The following is a 23,375-nucleotide window of genomic DNA, read 5'->3' on the forward strand; positions in this document are numbered from 1 at the left end:
GGCTTTAGACATTTCAGGCTCAGGAATCACCCCATATTGCTTCTGGTTGGGTCAGAGACCGTGATCTGGATGACAATGAACTCAAACCAGAGCACTGAGCTAGTGGTACCCAAACGTCATGGCTGCACTAAATCCAAATCTTGGGATTTCAGTTTTGCAATTGGCACCTGTCTTTATAGTGGGCACTACCAAAGCCTTGGTTCCTGTCTTTCCCCACCCCCCACCGGTCCCTCCCATTTTGGAATGTTTGAATTCAGGATCACGATTTGTGGCTTGAGCTCCTCTTAATTAGCATGTGTTTCTGAGCTGTTGGAATTTCCCTTTCTGGCTAAGGAAATAGAGGTCAATGGGGAATAGAGAGGCAGGTAAACAGATGTGGGCCTCTCACTCTTACTGCACAAAGAGTTCTTTTCAACATAAGCGCCCAAGTAACATCTGCTAAGCCACATTATTAGCTTAATTCATACATCTCCTCAAAGCTCACCTTGTCTGTGAGGCCCACAAACAACTTGTCAACCGTTAGACAGCTCGTGTGCAGAGACTGCAGCCTGCAATGGTTCCCTGCATCGTCTCATTGTTTACTTAAATCCCCCCCCCAGATGTCTATCTCCAGCGGTTGACTCTTGTCTGATATTTAAAGTTTTAGTTCCTTGGGCCAGGGACCAGCTTTTGAGTTTGTATTTATACAGCACCGAGGACAACGCTTCCTGGATACGACTGTCATAGGAATAACAACAAAGCCTCCTTATCTGAGGAAGGAAACGCCATTGTGGACTCACATAGCAATAGTTGACTCACTTGTAGACACCAGGGGATAGGTTAGCAGCAACTTGAGGAGAAATGTCGTGGGATAGTTTATGAATAAATTAGATTAGGTAAATGCAAGTGCCAATTCAATAGTGGAGAGTGCAAAGGCTCCAGTAAGATTCTTACAGCTTTAAGAGGCTCAAAGAAAAAGGAATATTATATACTCCAATTCATCATGCTGGCACTGACTGTTCACTGGAAAGTTTCTGGGAGTTAATGGTTATCCAGTTGATTCTAAATGCTTCAGGGCACTGTTACCCCATATGCTAGTGATGATAATGTTTGTACAGCGGAACCTGTGGAAAGCAATCCCATGCCGAGGGACATGCTGAAAGCATTAAGCCCCTGTGTGCATTAAAAGGAATTAGAGAGGAGAGAACTGTGAAGACTGCTGTTGGCTGCTTTATCATAGCTTTCATTGAGCGATTCTGAATGAACAGCAGGATTGTACTCAGCCTAGAGTATTAGGTGACGAAGGCTGTGCTGTAAGCTATTGTAAAGACAGTATTTCCTAGATCTGAAGTACAGTTTTGGGCATTGATGAATAATCTGTATATATGCAAACCAATGCATTTTATTTTGGTAGAGCCTGGAAATAATTGGGTGTCCTCAAGTCAAGGGTGCTAATTATATAGATGCAATTTACTGATTTTCTAACATTCCATGTACACTGATTACACCAAGGGAACTGCTGTCATACGTAATATTGCATTGCTGTCACAGTAGTGGCGGTTTTGGTTGTTAATTTCACATGGAAGGCACTTGCATCTCAGTGATAGGTGGCCTTATAAAATACTAGCTTGGCCAGTTTCTTCTTGGATCCATGAGGAACAGGTAGAGGTAATTGGCATCATGTGTAGCCAAAATGTTGTATTTTAATGTTGGTATAAGAATATAAGTATAATTATGGTAATAAGTCCTATATACTGATTTGCTTACAAGTTCTGTATGCTTGTTTCACTCTGCCAGCCGCCCTTCATGATTAGCAGGAAGGACATTTCTTTATCTTAGAACATAGTTTTATTACAATTAGGGTTGCCAGGTGTCCGGTTTTGAACTGAACAGTCCCGTATTTGAGCTTTCTGTTCGGGAAACAAATTGAGAAAATATAAATGAGAAAATATGAATGTCCAGTATTTTCTAAATAAGATGTAATGTAGATTGGGATGTCATGTCAAGTGTGTCTGGTATTTTTGTTGAAACCATCTGGCAACCCTAATTACAATGTTTACTATAAGGTTTTGCTGCTTGTTAGCTTTACACATTAAATTGTGCCTCTTAGTTGCATTGCAAACTAAGCTGTGTAAAGATATTTTGTTCTTTCTTTAGTAACTATCTAATCATTTCTAAAATGCAATCTTGTCTGAAATGCTCTATAAAATGGTTTGGAGTGAGTGGAGGATGAGTCTATAGTTAAGGATAAGTGTGAAAGCCATCACAAATGCCCAGATGCTCAAGAAGAAGTTAGAAACTTGAAAACAAACAGGAAGCATCCTTTGTGCCTCATGCTAGAAACAAATTAGCGGAACTGATGAACCCTGAAGACAGGTAGACACCTCCAAGAGTGAGATGACAAACTAGAGATAATTATTGGTAGCCTAACAATAGCCATTAAAGGATAACTGTGGAAAACTCCAACACTACTTAAAGACTAATGCTGGCACGACATTGCAAAACATATAGACTCAAATAGGAACTTACAAGTATTAAAAAGGGGTGCTTTTGCTATGGTCCTCTGGGGTCAGTTCTGCAAGGCATCAAAGCATTGGATCCTGACCGGCAGAATCTAGCTTCTCATTCATGCTCAGTCGAACTGGCCATTAGATTCTCTTGAGCTACCACAGAATGGTAACCATAAAAATATCTGCAGGATGTGTTTGTGTGTGTGTGTGTGTGTGTGTGTGAATGCATATGCTGCTTTTCATGTCATGTTTTCCATAAACGCAGAGTATGGAAGAAGAAGGCTCCATGTGCTTTTTATAAGCTTGCCACGCATTGATAGAATTGATTCAACAGGCCTAGCACCTCCCTAGCTTCAGCTTCCTTCTCCATAGATGTGGAAAGGGTCCTCTGTATCTGTACAATGTCTAGCATGACAGGGCCACCGTCTTAGACACTCTTGAAACCTAAACCACAATAATAATTAAATGTTTAGTAATCTCATTGGAGCAAAAAAGTAAAATTCCCATTGATTTCAATAGTTGAGGATCTGCCCTTTCTCCCCACCACACCCCTTTTCAGCCAGGCTGAACATATGTGCATTTGACCATACTTTTCGCAGTTGGATTAGATCTCCTTATACCAGTGACATTATTTCTTCTATAATATAGCTGGTTTGAGGGACAAGACAGGATGTCCCTCATCTCATCAGCTATTAAAATACGCATTTCGAAATACAGATGTTGGAAAGAGTTGTGATCTGTTTTCTAGAGGGTCAATGTTTACATTTGCTACGTGTATTTTTTTTCTACTGTTGGCATTCAGCACTATGTATTTTTATACTGGCAGGGACAGTTCATGCTGATTCCTTAATGAACATCTGGAAAGAGAAACAGGAGCTGCATGGCACAGTGTCCCGAGGGTGCTTGGGGCAGTGGGGGCTGCGGATCAAATTTAATGGTCCTCACTCTTCCAATTTAGGAGGAGTTATTGAACAAATGTACTCCCAGACAGATGGACAGACACACAGACAGACAGACGTACAAACTCCCTAAAATATATACTAGATGACATTGCTACTTGTGTGCTATCACTATGTTTGTGTTAGACTGGCACCTGCCATTTGCTCGATGGGGCACAGTCAAAACACATCATCATGGCATGAAATGTGACCATTGAAATACAATAATCCGAGTGTTCGATGGTGCACATGTGAAACGTGTTAAATTCCTTGGGGGTAACATGCACATGAATTAGGCCTTACTTGGAAGGAAGTACCTCCTTAGTATGTTCTGTTGCATTTTTAACTGCGTTAGTTTTTCTGAGGTTTGGGTATAACTTTAGTGAGAAGACAGTCCATAGAGCTCAATTACAATGTGATTAAATTTGCATTTGGATTTGCTGCTGATTGAATTATTAGTTATTGAGACACTGCAAGAGTACTGTGTCAGCATGAGTTTTGTCAGGGACTAGAATATGACCTCTTTAGTTAAATGCATTTAGAACGTGTTGAATTGCTCTGATTATGTTGTGAAACCTTTCTGAGGCTGAGCATATTCTGAGAGTTAATTTCCTGCACTCTTAAGCGTACATTAGGAGAGAGCATTGTTATGCATTCAGATGCCAATGCTAGTACTAGCGGACAGAACATTTCTTTCAATGTAGTTTATAAAAATATGTACCAATATATAATTTAGTTAGACTTCAGAATAAACTAACTGTATTTCTCTCTGCAGCATTTGTGTTTGGATTACTGTTATCTACATTAAATCTAACTCTGCCTCTTTCCATTTGGCAATATTTAACACTAGGGGGTTTCAGATCAGCCCCTTTCACAATTATTTGAACTGCACAGCTAATTTTCTACCCACTTACTCTGGTTAGAATCATTCAGGTCTGACTGAAGAACTGTGGGCAGTGATGCAAATAGCTCTGAATGTTTCTGTTCCTTTGCATGAGAAAATGTTGTTAATAAAATTTCTTATTGCAGTAAGATGAAGGCCTGAAACATAAGCCCATGTAGCATAAGCCTGGTCCAAGGCCTGAGGCCTGGTTAATAATGGACAAAAAATGACTAACATAAAGCAAAGCCAAGCTGTGAGCAAGAAGCAGGCCCCTGCTCATAGAACTTGGCACAAACAGGGCTGAGAGTGTAAAACACTAATTGGTAATAGGTCCAGGTGCAGACCAATAACTGGTGCTAGGTACCGACTGCAGAACATGAATTGGTTCTGGTCATAAGTGGAACGCACACAATACCACTAGCTCATGGAGAAACCTTGGTGCCCACTCCTCATAGATACAGACCCAGGTTCAGGAAAGGGTCTAAAATGACAGCATGATGGATAGAAATGATCTAATCAAACCACAAGGTACGGGAAGATGGATGGTATCTAAGCAGCGTCAGAGGGTGGTAACCTGACAGCATCAGAGGGTGGCAACCTAATACAGCATCAGAGGGTGGTGATGTATAATTTGATGTACCTGTATATAAAGTGGTGTCTTGGGGGAACAAGTCTTTGTGTGACCTAGAGAGCAGTAGAAATTTCCCACTGACTGAGTCATTCCATTGTTGCTGGGTACATATGCGTAGTGTTTCAGTAGAGTCTACTGACAACTATAACTGTACTTCACTTAAGAATAAACCTGGTTGGACATCTTCAATCTTTATCTGGTTTGTTGTCTTTGGGGGCTTTCTTGGGGTCTGCTGTGGAGACTAAGTGCACAAGTCGACATGGTCCACATCAGTGAGTACACACGCATGCAGCCTTCTGGTTATCATCATCAATGGAGCTAAAGACTTGTGAGGACACTTATTTTTGAGCAATTCTTCGCCTGATATCACTTGTACCGCCTTCGGCAGTGCTAGTATCTGAGCAGCTTCCCAACTTAGAAAGCTTATCTATTGTTCTGGAATACAACGAAGGTCACCATGCTTATTTTCTTTCTGTCTTCCCCTAGGCCAGCGGTGTGCAACCCATGGGTCATGACCCCCTTGGGGGTTGCGGCTGCCTTCCTGGGCGGTCACAGCACTTGGATCCGGCTGGTCACTTTTCCTGGTTCCTTGGCTCAGTGTCCGACGTACGTGTGACAGGGGTGGGAGGGGTGGCAGGAGAGCAGCTGCGGCCTGACAATTAAAGGGGCTGCTTCCTTTTTTTTTCTCCACCGAAATTCAGCAGCCCCCGTGGGGGTCGCTAATGAAAAAAGGTTGCACACCACTGTTCTAGGCAGTCAAATTGTCCAGGTATCTTTGAAATATTTTTGGGAGCCATTTGTGTAGGCCTTTATTGGAAGGTTTATTATTCTGGGATTGTTGGGATTCTTTAGTTAATATTGTTGTTCATTCTATATATACTAGCCAATTAGCCCGTCATAAGACGGGATTTTCAGGTCTCTCCTCCACGTTGGTTTTCTCTTCTGAGCCTCCGGTCTCTCGCGCCGTCTCTGTCTCCCTTTCTCTCTCTCTCCTTCTCCTACTGCCTCCCCCCCCGTTTCTCTCAGCTCTCCTCCCCCTCCTGCCTCTCACTCGGGGGACCACAGAGCTCAAATGGCCGTTTGGACTCCGCACTCCCCGTGCTGCATGGGGGGGTGCGGAACCCAAACCCCACGCGGCGGCCTGGCTGAGCAGCGCAGCAGTCAGCCGAGCACCACAGCGAGAGGCAAAGGGGGGCAGGGCAGTGACATTAATGGCCAGGGGTCGGGGCCTGAAGCCGCTGTCATGCCGCACATCACCGCCCCGCCCCCCCTTCACCTCCCGCCATGGCGCTTGGCTGACTTCTGCGCCACTCAGCTGGGCCACCACGGGGGAGCAAGCAGCTGTTTGGGCCCCACATTCCCCATGCAGCACGGGCCGCTCAGAGGGAACAGCCAGCATTTCAGCAACAGCGCCCCCCAGAGGGAACAGCCAGCATTTCAGACAACAGCGCCCCCCAGAGGGAACAGCCAGCATTTCAGACAACAGCGCCCCCCAGAGGGAACAGCCAGCATTTCAGCAACAGCGCCCCCCAGAGGGAACAGCCAGCATTTCAGGCAACAGCGCCCCCCCAGAGGGAACAGCCAGCATTTCAGCAACAGCGCCCCCCAGAGGGAACAGCCAGCATTTCAGACAACAGCGCCGCCCAGAGGGAACAGCCAGCATTTCAGACAACAGCGCCCCCCAGAGGGAACAGCCAGCATTTCAGCAACAGCGCCCCCCAGAGGGAACAGCCAGCATTTCAGCAACAGCGCCCCCCAGAGGGAACAGCCAGCATTTCAGCAACAGCGCCGCCCAGAGGGAACAGCCAGCATTTCAGACAACAGCGCCCCCCAGAGGGAACAGCCAGCATTTCAGACAACGGCGCCCCCCAGAGGGAACAGCCAGCATTTCAGCAACAGCGCCGCCCAGAGGGAACAGCCAGCATTTCAGACAACAGTGCCGCCCAGAGGGAACAGCCAGCATTTCAGACAACAGCGCCCCCCAGAGGGAACAGCCAGCATTTTGGTGTTACAGACACACAGATATTGGGCTACTATATATATGACTAGTCAATTAGCCTGTCATAAGAAGGGCTTTTCAGGTCTCTCCTCCATGTCAGTCTTTTCTCCTGAGCCTCCGGTCTCTCGCTCTCTCCTTTTCCTCCTACTGCCTCCCTCTCTCTCTCTCTCTCTCTCTCTCTCTCTCAGCTCTCCTCTGCCTCCTGCCTCTCTCTTTCTCTTCTCCTCCCCCTTCTGCCTCTCACTCAGGGGATGGCGGAGCCCAAATGGCCCGTTTGGACTCCGCACTCCCCGTGCTGCATGGGGGGGCGCGGAACCCAAACCCCACGCGGCGGCCTGGCTGAGCAGCGCAGAAGTCAGCCGAGCGCCACGGCGGGAGGTGAAGGGGGGGCGGGGCAGTGATGTTCACGGCTAGGGGTGGGGCCTGGAGCCGCTGTCAAGCCGCACATCACCGCCCCACCCACCTTCGCCTCCCACCGTGGCACTCGGCTGACTTCTGCGCTGCTCAGTCAGGCCGCCACGTGGGAGCAAGCGGCGCAAGCGACTGTTTGGGCTCCACGCTCCCCATGCAGCACGGGCTGCCCAGAGGGAACAGCCAGCATTTCAGACAACAGCGCCCCCCAGAGGGAACAGCCAGCATTTCAGACAACAGCGCCCCCCAGAGGGAACAGCCAGCATTTCAGACAACAGCGCCGCCCAGAGGGAACAGCCAGCATTTCAGACAACAGCGCCCCCCAGAGGGAACAGCCAGCATTTCAGACAACAGCGCCCCCCAGAGGGAACAGCCAGCATTTCAGACAACAGCGCCCCCCAGAGGGAACAGCCAGCATTTCGGCGTTACAGATTCACAGACACTGAGATATCAAAATACATTTACTGAGATATAAAAAAATTTCAAATAGACAATGAGTCATATTTTGCTCTTACTTACCTCACTGAAAATCTGGAAGATCCACACTGCCTTCATTGGATTAATTTCCAAATTCATACTGGTGTAGCTGAGAACAGCATTTGGTCCAGTGAAGCCAATGGCTGTATTTGGTTTTGTATATATTTTTCCACGGCTGAGCTTTGTATAGAATCATAGAATCACAGAATCCCAGGGCTGGAAGAGACCTCAGGAATCATCGAGTCCAGTCAATTGCCCAAAGCGGAACCAACCCCAACTAAATCAACCCAGCCAGGGCTTTGTCAAGCTGGGATTTAAAAACCTCTAGGGATGGAGATTTCACCTCCTCCCTAGGGAACCCATCCCAGTGCTTCACCCCCCTCCTAGGGAAATAGTTTTACCTAATATCCAACCTAAATCTCCCCCACTGTAACTTGAGACCACTGCTCCTTTGAATCAGTTTTTGTTAATTATACGTAAAGAAGGCTTAAACTGAAAAATGGAATCCTAGCATTCCAGTCATTGGGGAAGTTCTGATCTGAGCTTCATGGGTTAGGCCCAACATTAATTTTTATAAATAATTAATAACCTTAACACTTTTCCATTTTGAATCTTCTCATAGGAACCACATCTCTCCCACACAAATCACTTTGTTCATTAAAGGTTTTCCACTCACATTAATAAGAACAGTTGTCAAATTTGGATTTGATTCACCGTTGCATTACGCCAGCTTTACTTCAGTGAAATGACATGGAGCTAAAATTGGAGAAACACACTGGAGAAGCAGACCCAGAATTCTCTTTAGATGATGACTACTCTAATGACTTCATTAAGTGATTCTTTTATGGGCCAGAAAGTATGTGTGGGAGATATAGTTACTATGGAATGACACACAAGGGGGCTTAAGAATGTCTACACTTGCAGTTTTATAGCCCTGCAATCAGAGCATCCCATCCCCAGCCCCCCCCCACTTCTGGGGGCATGAGTCAATTGACCTGACCCAGCTCCAAATCTTCAGGTAGGTCTACATTTACTGGGGGATCAGCACTGAGGCAATCGATCTTCCTGGGGTTGATTTAGTGGCTCTAGTGAAGACCTGCTAAATCAACTGCCAATTGTTCTCTTGTCAACTCTGGTACTTCACCTGAACAAGAAGAATAGGGGAAGTCAATGGGAGAGTTCCTCTCATTTCCTGCCCCACCCTCCAATGGAGACCCTAAGATAATTCAACCTACAGTACACTGACTCCAGTTACTTTATTCACGTAGCAGGAGTTGCATACCATAGGCTGATACTGCTCTGTAGTGTAGACCTGACCTTTTACTTCAGCGTAGGCCTTATCTGAGTCTCATCCCAGCATCAGTTTTAGGTTCAGTGACTGCTTTATTTGATCATAAAAGTTTCTTTTTAAGGTAACATAGAACATATTTGGCAATTTCCCTGTGGAGCTTTAAGACGGCTTTTAAGAAAAGCTATAAAAACTTTCTTGTCAATAATGTGGACTCTTTTTTAGATCAGGACACATCAGCATTGAATTGTGGCAAGTTTGCAGTAATAAAGTCTGTTCTGAAGCACTGGATTGCTTATCTCAGTTGCTTGGATTATTTGGGTCATAATGAGCATTTTCTGTCCCTTTTCTCTGCTAAGTAGATGAGAACAGAGAAGCAGTATATTGTCCCTCTCAAACACTCCACTTTTTAAAAATGACATTGTCTGTCAGCTACTAGTTTTGACCCACCCCCGTCTGCAGTGATAGAGTCTGGAGAAAGTACAAACAGCAAACAAATCTCTTAAAGAGACAGGTCAGAATATTCCAGGAAGGGCTCTAATAAATGATGTATGCAGATGATGTTTTGATTACGGTTAGAATGGCCTGGCATGGGAAATAAATTTAATACTCCAGCTGGCAGCCATTATGGGTTCTTTTTAAAAAATTTAAAAATCCACTACAATTTATAGCACCCTAACTAAAGCTATCATCTATAGTTGGGTGTTATTTATTTTCTGTGAGAAAGTAAAGCATCATATAAATCCCATAAAAAACAAAGCCAAATAACTCTTCACCAGAGGAACAGAAGGAAAAATAAACATTTTTTTTACCTACTTAGCCCTCGGTTAACTCAAGTTGTCAGTGCAGGATTTAGGTCCAGTTCATGCAAGAAGCCATAACTAGGGTCAGCCTGGGGAAGTTACCGAGTCTGGAGAAGGCAGTGAATCTTGATGGCTAACGTCAGCTGGTTCTACGGAAGCTTTTCTAGTTGGTCCTGAGACAAGGATTTGTGTGAGCTGTGCATAATCCCATACAAAGGTGGCTCCATTCTCACAGTAAGCAAGGGAATCCAGAAGAGATCCCCCCCCCCTTTGTCTCGCCTTTTCAGTTGATTCCAGACTAGAGAGAGTGAGAGCGAGAGCAAAGGCCTGTCCTGTTTATAAATAAAACAAAGGCTTGGTCCAGTGCACCGTGGAGTACAAAGAGACAGGTACTCGTGGAGTACCAAACTGACAGCGTGCTTACCTCGTGAAGCTAGCCCACAGGTGAAGTACCGCAGACATGTTGGATGAGCAGTTGTTGGTTAGACATAAATGCGTCTTGTAAATTATGTCAAGGTTCCTGACTGTGTTACAGTTTTATTTTATACGTAATCATTTGTTTCTAATACTTCTAATCCTTTGCTTGGTGCACGGCAGTCGTGAAGGGGGCACGAGGCTAAAAGCAATCCCCTCCAGTGCCCAGTGCCCCAAACATACGAAGTCTGCCCTGCTTCTCCCTGCTGCGCTGTTGGCTTCTCAGTGCTGAGGGGCAGCGGGCCAGAAAGGTGGTGCAGCAGAGTGGATGGAGCCAGCTGCTGCTTGCTTGACTCCCACCTCCATGGTGAATGCAGGGGGGAGCCCTGCAGATGCCCTGCACCAGGCCCCCGACAATCCTGTGGGTCTCATACATAGGGACTACTTCTACACTGCAGACTTTTTGTGCAAGAAGCTTTTTGCAGAAGAGGGATGTGCTTTTGCACAAGAGAGTGTCCATGCTGCATAGACGCTCTTGTGCAAGAAAGCTCTGATGGCCATTCACAGAATGGCCACCAGAGCACCCGTGCATTTTCTGATAGGCTCTTTTTGCGCAAGAAACCCCTGTTGAAGTTTGAAGAACTCTTGCGCAAAAAGGAGTTATTCCTCATAGAAAGAGGTATACCTACATTGCAAAAAGCCCTCTGTTCTGCTGTTTGACTGTACATTTTCTTGTGCAAAAACACGCTTGAGGGGTGGATGTTTTGCGGGTTTTTGCGCAAAAACCCTGTAGTGTAGAGATAGCCTGGATGGCTGGAGGCGGCTGCACACATCACTCTCAAAAGTGTGGGGCCTGGGGTAGCCACCCCAAACTGTCCTACAGATAGGACAGCTCTGACTTAGTGCTTTGTTAAATAAACATACACGTGACGTCACTACAGACAATCTAAGTGCAGAGGGTTAAGTGGAGGGGGGGGGGGGGTCTAAAATGGAACTGGTAAGCTGGGGTGAGCTGTCTCTTAGGGAGCAGGAAACAGGTGAACACGGTGAGTGCCCCGTGACCAGAAGCCAGGCACTCCGGGGAGAGCCTTAGAGGGCTCAGGATTGGAGTGTGCCTAGTGGTAACCTAGAGTAACAGCGGGGCCTGCATGGCCTAGGGGCAGGAGCTGTGTGGCCAGTGGTTGGTGGAGTTGGGGAGCTGGCCCTTGCAAAGGCTGGTGCTAGCAAGGTGCCAACCAGCCCAGGTTACCTCCTGACAGATCTCTTGGGACAGCTGCCTCAGAGGGGGGATGTTCAGAGAATTCCTGGAAAGGTGGCAACCCTAATGAACGCCCCTCCCCCCCCCAGAAGTCAATGGGAGTTTTATCCTTGGCCTTTATGGCAGCAAGACTTGGCCCCAGAGGAGTCTAAGTTTGCTAAAGCGTCGAGGCCCCAGAGGCTGCCATTGGAGCAACGGGGAAAGCCTCCCGTTCCTGGGGTGGTGCATGGTGTGAAAACAAGTAAGTGCCCCCCTCAGCTCCACATGCCCAGCCCCTGCACCCCCGGTGCCTCATGCACCCCCTTCCTAGTCAGCTAGGGACCCTGCATCCCAAGCCTGCTCCTGCCCCCCCCCCCCCCCGGCCAGACACCTAACTGTAGCCTGTAGTTGCCAAATGGTTTCAAGAAAAATGCCAGACATACTTGACATTCCATCCCAATCTACATTAAACATCTTATTTAGAAAATACCAGACATTCAAATTTTCTCAATTCTATTTGCTCAATGTGTTTCCTGAACAGAAAGCTCAAATACTGGACTGTCCAGTTCAAAACCGGACACCTGGCAACCCTAGTAGCCTGCTCTTGCTCCTTCCCCCCCTGGCTAGACACTCTGCCCCTAGCCTGCTCCTGCACCCTCCCTCCTGGCTAGACTCTGCACCATCCCTTGCTCCTGCTCCCTCCCGCTAGCCAGACACCCTACTCCCAGCCTGCTTCTGCACCCCACCTCCCTCCCAGATCTTGCACCCACATCCCTATCCTACTCACTGGCAGGCCTGTGTCCCACACTGCACCCCTTGTTTTCATCCCCACCCGAAAGCCTAAGGGGGTCCATAAAATCCACTAACTCCAAAACCTCAGAAGAGTGAATCTGGCCTGAGGCCTTGAACCTCAGTTTCCCTGCTCTCGCCTCCCCACCATGGTGCTGGAGCGCCAGGAGAGTGAGGTGTTTCCGTCACAGACATATCAGTGTGTGATTTTTCTGTGGGTCAGTGGCTCCCGACCCAAATACGGTTCCCCACCCTGCCATAAATAAAGACAATGTTGAAACCTTTTGTGTTGGACGTAATATTTTACTTGATTTACAATGAAGCCTGGTCATCAAGACCCCACAGTCTGGTCCCCATCTGGCTGCAGGAAGGGCTGGTAGCGGCCCCCCCGCCTTCTGCAGCTTGGGTTGGAGGGAAGGCCACAATCTGGCTGTGGCAACTCTGGCCCAGGCTGTTGTCCACCCACTGCTGCCTTGGTACAGCAGCCCAGCCCAGGCCAGGTAAGGTAATCTGGCCCCAGCCCCCTCCCCCCGACATACTCTATTTTCCACCCTCAGGAGTCTGCCCCCTGCATCTCCCACACACTACAGTCCTCGGCCCTGAGACCCTCATATACCCCAATTCTGATTCCTGCACCCCCACCCCCACATTTGCACCCCCAGCAGCAGCAGAAGTCCCATTAAATAAAGTCTGTGGGTATAATGTTTCACTTATGCTCTTGTTAGTCATTATGTCAATTATCAATACTAGTAAGTTGTATATTTTCAGTCATGCAAATGGGCATTCTTATACGGCTCTTTGTTGATCACTTGTTCTGAATTTTGATGGAGTTTGGTGCCTGGGTTTGGAAAGGTTGCCGACCCCTGCTCTAGAGGGCCCTGGTTCAATTCTCATTGTGTCAGTCAAGATGGCAGCCATCCCATTGGTTTGCAGGCAGCGCTTTGCTCCGCAGATGGAGCATTCACACCCCTTCCTTGGGTGCAAGTCTCTGGCTAGACACCTGCCTGGCTGTGGAGGTGCACACATTTGGTGCCATTTTGCCTGCTCCCAGATTATAAAGGCATCATGTTCTCTTCACTCAGATCCAGCATCCAAAACCTTCAACCCTTCTAGCTGCTACAGAAACCTTGCTGTGCCAACATGGAACCTCTCTGGCTTGCCATTTGCCTCAGTGAGTGATGGCCAGATGGTGGAGTGGGGGAAACTAAGTTACATGAGTCACTGAGGATCAGTGCTGAAGGAGAGGGAAGACCCACTGATAAATTCAGTCAAATGTGGGAGATGTCATTACTCAGAACTACAGAGAACTCACTCTATCAGGGGACTTTCACAAGTGCAAAATGGGAACGGAGTCTCTTTCATTCCTCCCCAAAGGCAAAAAAAATAAGCTAAAAGGAGATCAGGCTTTGCCCTCAAACCCCTCAAAGAGAACACTGGAGTAACAAGACAGACTCAGAAACCTCAGTGTAATTGCAACCTTAATTTCTCTTTACTTCCATTCGGAACTGTTGGCTTTCCCTTGTAGATTGCTTTTAGGGCTGGGAGAAGATAGTTTCCTTTCTCTAATGAGGGAAGGCTGGGCAGCAGAGAATTCTGACAACCGGCAGCCTTATTAATTCTCTTCTCTTTTTTTCTGTGTTCATTTTCTTTTTGTTGGTTGGCTAAATTGACTGCTGGGAAAATTTATTTGTTCAGCTTGCTTTGTGTAGGCATACCTATATTGGCTTATGCACATGCACATGTAAGTTACATAGCAATGAGTGTGGCTGGATCAATTCCTCAATTGTTACACCGAATCTAAGGTTAGAGTTGGTTTGCTGGAGTGAATATGAGCTTGACCTTTGTCCACTTTGTGCCTCTTATGAGTTCACAGTGATGAAGGGCCTGATCCAACATGCATTATAGCTATTGGGGATCTTTCCAATAACTTTAACAAGTGTTGGACAGGGTCTCAAATGCCCTGGACTTTATTGTCCTGTGCTTTTATCTTCTAGAATGCTAGCGCTGTAGTATTTATTAACAAGTGTTAGCAAAAAATAATTCCTGTTATTTATCTCTAATGATAAATATAGCAGGATCTCTTTCAGATGACAGAACAGTGCCATTATTTTACAACACAGCAGAATACAGTGCTGACACATATGGCTGAAATTCCAATTAAAAAGATAGGCCCCTGTTTCAGAGTATCCTACGAATAACAGTGACATTTATTTACCATAAAGTAACATGCATTTAATAAGTGTAGAGGTTTTTATTTTACAAGCTGTATTAATAAACTGCTGATCTTTATGTCTAAAATAAAACACAAGAGGAATATTGCCGTTGCCACAATAGAATTGTTAGCTTCCTTTCTGATCTAGTCAAGTACTTCCTACAAGAACAGAATAGAGATATTGATTTCAAAATTGCTAATAAGGAGAAAGGAACCTGGGAGATGGAGTTGGATGTTATCTACAATATCTATTTATTAGATTATTCTGTAGTACTCACTAGATTAGTACTTGAGCAACTCACAAGCATTAATTAATTTAGCCTCAGTGTATGAGTCAACAAAATGGGATATGAGGCATGGAGGGATTTAGGTCCTACTGGAATTTGCAGCACAACTGGGAGTAGAACACCATTTTCCCATTCAATAGTGCAATGTCCTGCAAGATCATCTTTCCTTTATATGCAATAGACAGCCACATTGAGTTTCCTCTCTTCCTTTTAGCTACCAGAATGGTAATTGGATGTAAAAGCAACTGCCCCACTAGCTGAGATTGTATGGTGCTCAATAACCCCCAAACACAATCTCTAAACAGAGAGTAGGGACATTCATGCTTAGAGTACTAGCCTAGCATTTGGGAGAGCTGGAAGGTCCCTACTCTGCCACAGACTTCATGAGTGACCTTGGACAAGTTGCTTTGCCTCTCTGTGCCTTGATTCCTGAGCTATAACATGGGGATAATACCATCCTACCCCCCATTGGGGTACTGTGAGGATAAATGCCTTAAAGCCTGGAACACGTTCAGACACTACATAAATCAGGATCAGCCAGGCACTATACACAGATAATCAATATGACTGAAACCAGAACACTGAAAAACTGATTCATCAAGTTGATCCCATTTGTTTTCTTGCAATGATGTCCTCACCCTAAGGAAATGTGTCCCTCCCAGGCATCAGCCAGACTAAAACTGCTCTGCAGTTTGGAAACATCACACAAACTTTGGATAAGCTGCAAAAATGTCTTAAGCGTTCTCAAAGCCTATCAGAGGATGGTTATGCCGACCAGGTTTACCCTCCTCAACACATTTTGACAGCTCCACTACAAACGATCAATGCTTAGCCCACAAGCATCATCCCAACCGTACCATCCTCCAGTTGTGGATCAAGTGTGCCCAGCCACCCTGCAAACTCATGACACCTTGTAAGAAATATTATTTATCTTCCCAAAGTATGGAGCCAAGAACTGGAGTAAAATCGCAGTGCCCAAGATCCTAGGTCACAACAGGCACCTAAGGCTTATTTAAACAGGGGGAGCCTAGCTTGGGTTGTGGCCATCAGATTTACACACCAGCTTCTCTCTCACACACACACACACACACACACACACACACACACACACACAAAGCACTAAGGAACATACACAACTTCAGCATAATTACTTTAAATAAAAAGCACTGACTTTGAGAAATAAAGTTTACTTAAGGGAGAAATGTGTACACATTCAGGTATTTGAACTCTATTTAAAGACTCTGTCTACATTGTGGCTTCCACTATTAATAAATTACATCTATAAAGTTTGATCATATAGAGAAGCCACAATGACAAGGCAAAGATGGGATGGATCAAGCTAGCATACTGTCCACACTGCAGCTTGAACTAGGTTGGCAACAAACTAATTTAAAAGCAGTTACCACACGGTTCTGGTAGTTAGCAAACACAGCTGTCACTGGCATGGCTGCAATGCAGTTTCCATATCCCAGTCTGGACAAGATATTGTTGTGGGACTATTCCCCCTTTTTAATCATAATCTGAAAAAGCATAAACCATGTTACTGACAGGCTAAAAGAATGCGTTTTTATGAATCGGAGATCAATGATTAAGACACATTTCTCAAATATTTAGTAAGAAGGGCAGGGGACTGGAGGGAGAGGGTACAGGAGTTAGGGTGGGGAGGCAACAGGGGCTCATGGCAGGAGATGGGAGGCTCAGGGCAGGGGCTTGGGAGATGTCATGCTTAGTTGGGGGAGAGCTTAAGTCAGGGGGTGGGGGCAGCTGGTAGCTTCTCCCCAGAGCTAGCCTGGGTACCATGTGACCCACCTGCTGGCTTCTCCTCGGGGCTGGCTCAGGGGCAGGGCCATGCAGGCTACTTATCAGCTTCTCCCTGGGGGCAGAGGGGAGCATGAAGGCCACTTCTTTCCAGTTTCTCCCTGGGGCTGGCCTGGGGGTGCAAGGAGGGCTGCATGGCATGGTCATGCAGAGGTGACCCAGGGCTGCAGGAGCTGGCAGTTATTCCCAAGGGCAGGGCAGGGTGGCAGGGGCCATGGTGCTGGCCAGCAGCTGCTTCATGGAGCTGGAGTGCTTGCTGCCCCCTTGTGGTCATTTGTGAGTATAACTGTCCCTGTTAGCGCATCCTTCCCTTTCTGTCTGATGGGAAACAATCCCATTCCAGGCACATCCCGTTGTCCTGGCACAACCAAACCCTGACTTTGCTTTAAGTTATGGTAGAGGAAGCTGCACACCAAATTTGGTGATTCTACCTCTTCCCAGGTAGGAGGAGTTTTTGAATAAATGGACTCAAGGACAGACTGACAGACAAATAGATACACATTTCTAAAATATATAGCAAGATAATTCATACCTAATTCTAACTGGGTGTGCAAGCACGTGCACTAATAATCCACAGTTTTATAGAGACTGAGTGGGATTCTGTGCTATGCCTCTTAGCTGCGCAACACAGAACTCATGGCCGGGAGGGAGGGAGGGTGAAAGTATTTCTAAGTTATCTTTTCCGGATCCCACACTGCTCTGTAGCTCCCAGTATAATTCTTCACAATGCTGTTTCCGAGGTGTCCCTGGGCTGCCCTGTGGGCTGTAGTACTGCCCAGAATCACCACAGTGGTGCCTGCTGTTGTCTCAGCCTAACGCATGCACCCACCCCTATGTCCAGTATGCCTCCAGTGACAGAGTGTGTGTGTGTGTGTGTGTGTGTGGGGGGGGGGTCCTTAGTAGGAAGTCTTAAAGCTATCTTCCTTAATTCCTGCTCCAGGGAAATTGTCTCTCTGCTGGATCTGAAACTTTTAGGATCTCCCTTCATGTCATCCCAACCCTTTTACCTGCCATCAAGAGGCTGGAGCAGGGATGAAGATCTCTATCAATTAATAGAGAGGGAGTGAGAAAAAGGCAAGAGAAAGTCTCATCCAGAGACTTTCTTCCACTATTGATCTGAGGAAGTGGGTCTGGCCCAAGAAAGCTCATCACCTAATAAACCATCTTGTTAGTCTTTAAAGTGCTACATAGTCCTGTTTTTTGGATGAGAAGGCGCAGATCCCATTTGTGGGTGCCATCAACGAGAGAGAAGGAAGGGAGGGGAGCTACAGTTCTCACTGGGGCAGCCCTGGACAAGAAGGAGGGACAGAGAGATAGAAGAACCATTGCCAAGCAGAAAAATAACCTCATTTCCTCTACCAAATTTGCATTCAAGAACCATAACATTCAGAGCTAAGATAGTGCTTTAAACATTCAAAGCACTGTGGAGACATTAGCAGATCACAGTAGGCAGAAGTAACTCATCTGACAGGTGGGCAGATTGTCAGCTTCTCAGCAGGTGTAACTCTGTGGTTCCATTGATTTCCAAGGAGACAGTTCAATTTGTGTGTGAGGGTCTGGCCCTTGGAGAGTCCATTTCTGATTAGTAAGGGACAAGCAGGAAGCAGATATTATGCTACCAAGATATGCCCAAATTGGAACTGTATTCAGCAGCTCCGAATAATGACTGATACAGCAGGAGGTGCCGACCAGTGCAATGACAGCTCAGACACATACGCAGGTAAATTATGACTTAAATGATGAATTATGACAGCCTCCCAAGAGGAATAATGAAGGGGGGAAAGCAACAAAAACTAATCTGGAGCCATTTATGAAGAAGGATGTAAAATCACAGTTAAAAATGTAATCAGTTAGTATGCAGTTAAGGTACATGCTTGCCAGGTAACATCCTTAATTCTGAGACAGGATTGTCTGCAACAGCAGGGCTATGTCTAGACTGCAAGCCTCTTTCGAAAGAGAGCGTCTAGACTGCACGGAGAAATTTCGAAAAAGCGGCTTGCTTTTTCGAAAGAAAGCATCCAGTGAGTCTGGATGCTCTCTTTCGAAGAAGCCCTATTTACATTGAAGAATGCCTTCTTTCGAAAGAGGAACTTTCAAAAGAAGGCGTTCTTCCTCGTAAATTGAGGTTTACCGCCATCGAAAGAAAAGCCGCGTTCTTTCGAATTAATTTCGAAAGAACGCGGTTTGAGTCTGGACGCAGGGGAAGTTTTTTGGAAAAAAGGCTACTTTTTTCGAAAAAACCCCTGAGTCTGGACACAGCCCAGGAGACTAGATTTGATAATCCAGGTCTCCTCCAATCCTGGGTTTGTTAGGTTGAATGTAATATCAGCTATCCCCACAAGATGTCACAACAAGACAAGCAATGAAGTATGACTTTGCATACAAACTGAAATGATGCCATGTAACATAAGCTATGCGTATAGACTAGACAATTTACCCAGCGTTGCTCAGGTGCTTAACCCAAGTAATTTTTGCTTTAAAAAAATAAAATGAAAATGTCCGTGCTTCCTTTCAGTCGTTGCTCTGGAGTTGGACTGGGGACAAGGGGTTCAGTGTGCAGTCTGCCCCAGAGAGAAAGGACTGCCCCAGCCCTCTCTCACTGCAGCAGCTTAGGGCCCGGTGAGAAGTGCCTCTCCATGGCCACTGCAGCTCCAGTTAGCACAGTGAGGGGTGGGGATGCATGGCCCCCAGCTGGGGCAGGTTCAGGCTTATCTGCCCCCTGAGCTCCCCAGAGTGAGGAATGCAGCAAACGGCACTTTCCCCTCACTCTCTGACAAAGGGGAACAGCCAGCAATTTCCCATATGAATTGGGGTGTGTGAGCAATAGGGGAGGTTCAGTCCCTCCCTCTCGAAATGGTGCCTGTGAAGTGGGAGAGTAGGGGATTAGAGAGTTCTGGATAGGAGGGTGTATCCCCATCCAGCCCCTTGCACCACCTGCCTGGTGATTCTATTTTCTATACGGTTTTATGAGAAACAATCCCATTCTAGGCTGCAGGGGAGCCTGGAAGGCCCTGCCTTGACAAATAATAATGTGTCTTGTCAAAAGTACGAATGTCTAGCAAGCAAAACGCAGGCCTGTCTCAAGTCTGGTGCACATACGCCCGCAGGCAAGGCTTGAGGGGAAAGCTTTGAGAGGCAGGAATGTTTTGCATAATCATGTAGATTAAGCATGATACAGTGAGACCATGTCAAGTACACACGATAATCAACTTTGTATTGGTACTTCTATTTCTGATAAGCAAAAATATAAGATACAGCCATAAAACTGTTAATCAAGCACATAGTTTTTGCAACTTCCCGAGTAGCAGGACGTCCCCCAAATAAGGGCATTGGGCATTTTAGGTATCTTACACAATACATAATTAATTGGTTAATATTATTAGAATGACCAAGTCTCTCTCTGCTATACAATGGGCTTAGTAAGAAGAATTGATGAGAGATAGTGAGCAGGATTGACACACAGGTCCTGCTCGTTGTTACTAGAAGTAAAAAGACCCTTCACACCAGCTATGGCAGTGCATGGTGTCCCGACAAGTTGGAGTAAAAGGGACCACGACCTCTTGCCTGGTGCTGTAGGTAGCATACAGGTGAAGTATAAGTGAACTAGACTTAATTATTGTAATATAATAAATCTATTACAGGCAGTCCCCGGGTTACGTACAAGATAGGGACTGTAGGTTTGTTCTTAAGTTGAATCTGTATGTAAGTCGGAACTGGCGTCAGCCGCTGCTGAAACTGACCGCCAGTTATGGCTTACATACAGATTCAACTTAAGAACCTCAAGTCCCCAAGTCAGCTGCTGCTGAAACTGATCAGCAGCTGATTTCAGGAAGCCCGGGGCAGAGCAACTCTGCCTGGGGCTTCCTGTAGTCAGCACCGGTCAGTTTCAGCAGCGGCTGACTTGGGGACGCCTGGGGCAGAGCAGCTGGGGTGCTGCCGGGTTGGTCCAGTAGTGCCTAGAGCGGCGCTGCGGGACCAACCGGCAGTACCCCAGCTGCTCTGCCCCAGGGTCCACAACAAAAGCCTGGTCTGCTGGGGGGGGGGGGCACACTAGCTGCCCCCCCCCCCCAGCAGACCAGGGACAGGGGGAGCAAAGCCGCAGTGGCGGAGTGCCGCGCCTCTGAGGCTTTGCTCTGGCGCGGGACCCGCCGCGGCTGCGGCTTTGCTCCCGGTGCCCCTGGTCTGCTGGAGATGGTCCCCAGCAGACCAGGGGCACCGGGAGCAGCTTTTCTCGCTCCGGAGGTCGAGGTGGCGGACCACTGCCTGCGAGCTCTGGGGCGAGAAAGCCCCATTCGTAAGTGCGGATCCGACATAAGTCGGATCCGCGTAAGTCGGGGACTGCCTGTAATTGCTTTTGCATTGATTGGTGTTGTTCTAAGTACTTTAGAATGTATAGTATTTAAGGTTTAAATTGTATAGTCATTGTCTTTAAGGCTTATAAAACTTAAACAACTGTATTTACTGCTTAAAGCTTGCAATAAATAAGAAAGTGGTTAAGTTTCTCTGGAGTGCTCTGGTTTCCCTCGGATCTAAAATAAATCGAACCACATGAGACACAACCCTTTTTCCTGATACAACCAAACCCTTAGCTTGCCTTAAGTAATGACAAGAGGAAACTGAATACTGAATTGGTGGTCCTGGCTCTTACTGTTTAGGAGGAGTTCTTGAACAAATGGACAGACAGACAGACAAACTCAGTCAAACAGAGATTCCAAGGAAGATAAAATAGTAAGGCCATCAGATCCCATGTTCAGTAACAAAGTGTTCCTGACATTTCAATGATCACTGTAGTGACCTGGACCTTATTTTAGCCTTGCTCTGCTTTGTTGTTGCGGTGGACAATGAACTGAACATCAGGATTCTGCATAAGCAGATGTTCTACCAGAAGCTGCAACAAGGCCTGGAAATCCCAAGATCAGTTTTTCTCATTTTAGGTGTTGTCACAGAAAGGCTAAGGGCATTAACGGGAAGAGCTGGAGTGCCCACCCTGTGCTGTTATTACTCTCCTGCTCCAAGGCACAGCTTCGAGGAGTCAGACTGTGCCGGTGAAATAATAAACACTCTTGTTGCTACCCTCTCTTGGGGTGATTCTACACAGCAGGGCTTAACTTGAAATAAGCTACGTGAACTGAGCTACATCAATTGTGTAGCTTATTTTGAAATAGGGAGGATCTACATTGTACTTATTTCACTTCCTCCAACTTCCCTTACTCCTTGTACAATGAGGGGTACAGGAGTTGGAGTAAGAAGTCCTCCAGCTTGATAGCATTTGGACATTATTCAAAATGATTTTCTGCTGTGTAGATGTGGACTAAGTTATTTTGAAATAATGTTGCTGTGTAGACATACCCTTGATGAGGAGGGACCTTAGGCTATGTCTACACTACAAGGTTATTTCAAAGTAACTTATGTCAAAATAATAACTCCTGAAATAACTATTTTGAAATACTGTAGTGTGTCCACACTAAAGGGAAGTCTCAAAATTAGTCCAAAGCAGGCTCCCTTAATGTGGACATGCCTGAACTTAGAGCCCCAGGAAGCACTAGGGTGTAATTACTTTGACTCTGGGGAGTAGATATTCTGAAATAACAGCAGCTGAGCATACACACTAACACTTTCAAAATTGCAATTTTGAAATAGGTGTTATTCCTTGTAGAACGAAGTGTAATTATTTCACTACAGCAAGCTTGTTATTTTGAAATAATTTCAAAATAATGGGCTTGCTGTGTGGATGCTCACCTTGTTATTTTGAAATAAGGGGAGTTAGTTTGAAATAATGCTGTACTGTAGACATACCCTTAGAGAACAGCAGACTGATGATAACTGTGTATGCAGTAAAGCACTGAAAAACATCTCTGTGCTTTGGGAAAGTTGGAGAGCCACACATGGAAAATGAATAAATAGAGAGGAATGCCTCAGAATACAGAACACTTGAATAGTGATTTTAATAAAGCAAAACTAGGACAACATGAATATTCCTAAAATAATTGTACAGAACAAACACAAGCATTTTAACTAAATACAGAAACTAACATAGAAAAGATTTGGTTCAAAAGCTTAAAATATTCTAGTGCTAGGATTTTTTTTTTTTAAGCAAGAGCTAGATAGCAAAACTGGAGCACAGAGTAGACTGTAACAAATAAAATAGTTTTTTTCCTCTATCTAAAAATCTAAAGCAGAAGGTTTTATAGTAAAAAGGGTGAGCAAATGAAAAGATGTTGTCGATTCTCAGTTCCCCATGGCTATTTGAGGAGTGTTTGCAACTCTTATGTGATATTTTGGTTTACAACTTGTCTTAATTCTAAATGAAAACCTGAGAATGAGCTGTTTCTGTGAGCTCACAAGGGCACTTGGAATAGAACTGCAGTATTTGATTTCTCATTTTCTGTTGTCACTGGGTAAACCTGGCTGGTGTTAAGAAAAGCATTGTGGTGTTACACATTTCAAGATCTACAGAGCATATACAATCTGAGTGGCTTCCAAAGTTTTTTCCCCCTCCTTCATTCAGGCAGACCTCCACAGCAACCAGAATGCTGTTTGAAGCAGCGTGACATCCCTCTTGTGGCCAGGAAACCAGTTCCTCTGACTTTTCAGCACAAGGGTGGAGCACTATGAGCTCTTTTGCGGATTATGACGCGAGTTTGAAGCCATGCTTTATAATCCTCTTCTGGCATCTGAACAATATTTTCACGCACAAAC

At 45.9% G+C, this 23,375-nt stretch overlaps 1 protein-coding gene and 1 long non-coding RNA gene across 4 annotated transcripts in view; one reads left to right on the plus strand and one right to left on the minus strand.

The window, feature by feature from the left end:
- Nucleotides 1–23,375, plus strand: part of LOC142818470 (uncharacterized) — a 73,250-nt gene that overhangs the window by 11,795 nt on the left and 38,080 nt on the right. The gene's annotated exons all lie outside the window — the stretch shown is intronic.
- The window catches only part of CCDC60 (coiled-coil domain containing 60), a 205,421-nt gene continuing 204,653 nt past the window's right edge, over nt 22,608–23,375 (minus strand). For 2 of the 3 annotated variants that reach the window (XM_075898141.1, XM_075898139.1), the window contains one exon: nt 22,608–23,374. In XM_075898141.1, the coding sequence (XP_075754256.1) occupies nt 23,267–23,374 (108 nt within the window). In that variant the 3' untranslated portion in view covers nt 22,608–23,266. The remainder of the gene's footprint in view (nt 23,375) is intronic. The other variant, XM_075898140.1, reaches the window with a different exon arrangement.

Source organism: Pelodiscus sinensis, chromosome 15, assembly GCF_049634645.1.
Source record: "Pelodiscus sinensis isolate JC-2024 chromosome 15, ASM4963464v1, whole genome shotgun sequence".
NCBI classification, from domain to species: Eukaryota; Metazoa; Chordata; order Testudines; family Trionychidae; genus Pelodiscus; species Pelodiscus sinensis.